The sequence below is a fragment of the Orycteropus afer genome, unplaced genomic scaffold (assembly GCF_000298275.1).
Source record: "Orycteropus afer afer isolate SDZICR_OR568_19922 unplaced genomic scaffold, OryAfe1.0 scaffold00058, whole genome shotgun sequence".
NCBI classification, from domain to species: domain Eukaryota; kingdom Metazoa; phylum Chordata; class Mammalia; order Tubulidentata; family Orycteropodidae; genus Orycteropus; species Orycteropus afer.
In genome coordinates, this window is record NW_006921645.1 from 11,053,965 (window position 1) to 11,058,871 (window position 4,907).

General features: G+C 38.5%; 1 protein-coding gene across 1 annotated transcript in view; it reads right to left on the reverse strand.

Annotated features, from left to right (window-relative positions):
• Positions 1-4,907, reverse strand: part of ITSN2 (intersectin 2) — a 158,468-nt gene that overhangs the window by 115,485 nt on the left and 38,076 nt on the right. Inside the window, exons 11-12 of the mRNA XM_007939272.2 lie at positions 3,978-4,127; positions 601-741 (exon numbers count right to left, since the gene is read on the reverse strand). Of these exons, the coding sequence (XP_007937463.2) occupies positions 601-741; positions 3,978-4,127 (291 nt within the window). The remainder of the gene's footprint in view (positions 1-600; positions 742-3,977; positions 4,128-4,907) is intronic.

A 4,907-nucleotide genomic window follows, 5' to 3' on the forward strand; every position in this document is an offset into this window, starting at 1 on the left:
TTGTCTGCCAACCCTATATATGATCTTGGATACACTCCCCATTTAGACGTACCTAATTGTTTAGCTTGTCCACCTATCTATCCGTCCATATACCCATGTTTGCCCTCACTGACAACTACCTTAAAAACATTTTTAAAGTATACCTTGTTGTTGTTGTTGTTATGTGTCGTTGAGTCGGACCTGACTCAGTGACCCCTCCTTGGGTTTCCGAGGCAGTATTATTAAGGAAACAGACTGCCCCATCTTCTTTCTGAGGAGTGGCTGGTGGGTTTGCACTGTCAGCCTTCTGGTTAGCAGTCAAGTGCCTTAGGCACTACGCTACCAGCACTCTTAAGTATTCCTTAAAACACTTTTAAAGTTAAAAGTCAAAGGGATAAACTTCCCTTTAAGTATTAAGCAGAACTTACCATGTATCTGTAGCACAATTTTAGGGGGTCAGTAGCTTTCATGGTATTATATATAAGATTGTGTTTATTTGCTTCCTTCTAGGCAGGAAGTCCATCAGAGACTCAAGGGGTTTATGACCCCAAAAAGCACTCTGGCAGTCAGAGTTGTTAATAACTGCACACACTGAAGGACATTCAGCAGCAAACGACTAACCTGAAGTTCTTGTTGGAGTTGCTTGATTTCCATAATTTCCAGATCACACTGCTTATCCAGAACTTCCAGTTCAGTCTTTTGCGTTTGCTTTCTGAGTCGGACATCTTGAAGTCGGCCCGAGATCTGCTGATGTTTGCCATTCTGTAAGAAAATGACATAAATATATAACATAAAATGCCAACAGGAAACATTCCCATCAGAACAATATTTTTATTTTAGTCACATTTTTTAAGTGTCATTGATCATTCATATTCAGTCTGAGATAAATGTCTAAAATTAAACAGAATATGCTTTAGTTGTGTTTGTTAGACTCAAGATAGTTATTGGCAGGAAACAATCATTCTCAAAGAACAAGAGCTTATATGTTAAGAGGAGAAAGCACAAACATAACACAATAAATATTTTTTTGAATTCAGCAATTACAAGGCATATGAAGGCATTAATTTATAATATTAGCATTAGAGAGAATCTCAAAGAATTAATGAGGAAAAAAACACTTCCATGTGATATTTCGCATTATCTTCTTTCTTAGCTTTTCTGTCTATCCTCAATGTTGCCATCTAATATCCTCTATTAAACTGTGTCTTACTCACTGCTATCAAGTTGATTCCAACTCATAGTGACACCCACTGGGTTTTCAAGGCTGTAAATCTTCACGGAAGTAGATTGCCCCATTTTCCGTCCAGAGTGCATGGTAGATTTGAACTGCTGACCTTCTGGTTAGCTGCCAAATGCCATTATACCACCAGAGCTCCTTAAATTGTATCTAGGAAGACCTATATAGTCACATTTCTCTCCTCCTATGCCAATATTCCTTTTCTTAAGCAAGAAGTACCCTTGTCTTCCCCCTCTTTTGAGAAGTAGAAAGAAAACCAGATGCCAAATTCTCAATATGGGCTAAGAAGTAGAGTAATAAGGGACGGTGAGAGGAACGAGACTCTGGTTGAAAAACCACTGATAATGAAAGTTTTTACTGAAGAGTAAGTTTTATATTTGAGAAATAAACACTAAAGGGAATATGCCTGTGTCTATCTTAGAACTTACACCATTATATTCATCATTTCTAAGTGTAGGCTCTGGATATTTCCAAACTACACATTAACATTTGCTACTGCTTGGTGGCATTACCCCAGTTCTTGAGGGAAAAATCAATCTTGTAAGGTCTACTCCCATCATATTTTTCAGGAAAAATACATGGTTGAGATGGTGATTCAGATATCCAATTAACTGTAGAAATAGGTAATGTTTTTCAGGTTTCCTCTGTAGTACTAATCAAAAAAAAAAACAAAAAAAAACACCAAACTCACTGCTGTTGAATCAGATCCGACTCATAGGGCCCCCTCATTGGGTTTCCAGGTCAGTATCACTATGAAAGTAGATTGCCCAACCTTCCTTCCGAGGAGTGGCTGGTGGATATGAACTGCCAACCTTCTGGTTAGCAGTCAAATGCCTAGGCACTGCACCACCAGAGCTCCTTGTAGTACAATGGCATGATTAATAATTGTGATATGCTTTCCTAACCATTTGAGCACATAAAATAGTACTATTCTGACTAAAGACACTGTGATAACTTTTTGTTTATATAATTCAAGCTAGTGACTGGGTAAAATATTATTGCTGTTAGTTAGGTGCCACTGAGTCAGTTCTGACTCATAGTGACCGTGCGTACAACAGAACAAAACAATGCCTGGTCCTGCACCATCCTCACAACTGTTGATGCGCTTGAGTACATGGTTGCAGCCACTGTGTCAATCCATCTCATTGAGGGTCTTCCTCTTTTTAGCTGATTTTATGATATCCTTCTCTAGGGAATGGTCCCTCTTGATAACATCACTACAGTGCAAGACAAAGTCTTGCCATCCTCACTTCTAAGATGCATTCTAACTGTACTTATTCCAAGACAGATTTGTTCATTCTTCTGCTCTAGGGTATTTTCAGTATTCTTCGTCAGCACCACAATTCAAAGGCATCAATTCTTCAGTCTTCCTCATTCATTGTCCAGCTTTTACATACATATGAGGCAAACGAAAATAGCATGGCTTGGATCAGGCGCACCTTAGTCTTCAGAGTGACTGCTGTTGCCATGGGTATTGATTGTGGATCCAGTAAAATGAAATTCTTGAGAATGTCAATCTTTTCTCTGTTTATCACGATGGTGCTTATTGGGCCAGTGGTGAGGATTTTTGTTTTATGTTGAGGTATAATCCATATTGAAGGCTGTAGTTTTTGATCTTCATCAGTAAGTGCTTCAAGTCATTTTCACTTTCATTTCATCTGCATGTCACAAGTTGTTAATGAATCTTCCTCCTGCACTATATTACACAATGTTTCACTGATATTCATAAGGTTTTTCAGTGTTCAGTTCTTTCTGCAGTAGACTGATACATCCTTTTCCCTAAGCTGTCTTACTTGGAAGCTCGGCTGAAATCTTTGCTCTGCCATAGGTGACTCTGCTAGTATTTGAAATACCTGTGGTGTAGTTTCCAGCATCACAGCAACATGATAAACTGACAGATGAATGGCGGGATAAAATGTTAGGCTATAGTTAAATAAGATCTAAATTTGGCTCTATTCCATGACTACACATGCATTTCTGCAAGATCCTACAGTAGTTGTAAAGAACTATTTGGAATGAGACTTTATTATGGGATCTTGCCTGTGGTAGTCTAGGATGGTAGCAGAATGATATGCCTTAAGCAGATCCTTTGTATCTTCTTCCTTTGCATTTCAAACAAAATGTTTAATGACTTGGCCCTCTGACAGCTGATGTGTAAAAACTGGTTAAGTCTACTAGCCAACATTAGTAAGCACCACTGACTTAAAGACTTGGAAGGAATTTAGGTCAGCAGTTTTAAATCCTTCTTTTTTTTACCAGTAAAATCTTTGTTTCTCCCCAAATGAATCTTAGATAAAACCCCAATAAAAACAAAGCAGGTAAATGTGGAGCTTCCTTGCTGTGAAAAGGGGAATGGGGACTTGGGGAGAAGACAACATTGTCTTGCTCCCTTGGCTTCTCCTCCCCCACCTTGTGGTTATCCCGCTAAGCATATATTCCAGAGACCAACTTGACAATAAACTTACTGCGCTAGTGCAACCCTTTATTTTACAGATGGGCAATGTGAGGCGTGGTTAAGAAAAATGTCCTGTCCAAGAATACTTGGTGAATCAGCATCTGAATGGAAACTTCTATCAAATTCTCAGCGTTCTGAGCCCCTATTTTTTTTCGAAAGAGTACACCGGCCAGTTTGTTAAAAACACATAGGAAAATATGACTTCTGAATTACATACAAACATAGTTTATTTAAAAAAAAAAAAAAATTTTTCAACAGGCAGTTATTACTTCTTTCATATAAATTTCACTTAAACTTTAGTCATACCAGAGCTTCCAACTCAAGATGAAGACTTTTCTTTTTAGAGTTTAACCTGACAATTTCTTCCTGTTCTCTATTTCTTTGATTGAGAAGCTCCTGGCGACGAATTCTCTCCCATTCTAAACGACGTTGTCGTTCAAGTTCTTGCTTTGCTGCCTAGAAATAATGAATTAAAATTAATTTTCACATTAAAAAAACCCAAAAACTGCATCATTCAAAAACTGACAGAATGAAAATGAAGGCTAGACAGCTCTCAGCACTTAGTGGGCTTTAGTGCCAGAGGGTAATTGGGTATATTCTTAGTTTATCAATGGAGACTCTGGGTGCCACAAACAATTAACCCGTTTGGTTTGATTAAACTCAGTTGGAGGTTCAAGTCAACCCAGAGGTGCCTGGGAAGAAAGGTCTGAAGATCTACTTCTAAAAAATCAGTTACTGAAAACCCTGTGGAGGACAGCTCTACTCTGACAAGCATGGGGTTGCCATCAGTAGGAATCGACTCAACAGCATTTGGTAGTGCTAGTGTTTCTCAATGGAGCTAAATTAAAGACTTCTACAAAAGTGTGTTCATCCATCATGACTCTTTTATTGTTTCACAGGATCATCCTCTCACTGCAGTTATTATTTCTTAATAAGCAAAAGGATGATGTCAGAAAGAGAAATGTTAATAAAAATAACTACATTCTTATTCTATATTAGGGAAGAAAAAACTTCTATTGAAGTTATTTCAGTACCACCATAACTTATTGTGCTCCATCTCCAGCCCTTTGTAAAACACCAGTCCTCCTAGGGACTCTGTTGTTGTTGTTATTTGCCGTCGAGTCAGCCCCAACTCATAGCGACCCCTCCTTGGGTTTCCGAGGCAGTATCACTATGGAAGTAGGATTGCCCAACCTTCCTTCCGACAGAGATTAAACAAACAAGCAGAGCAGAGAT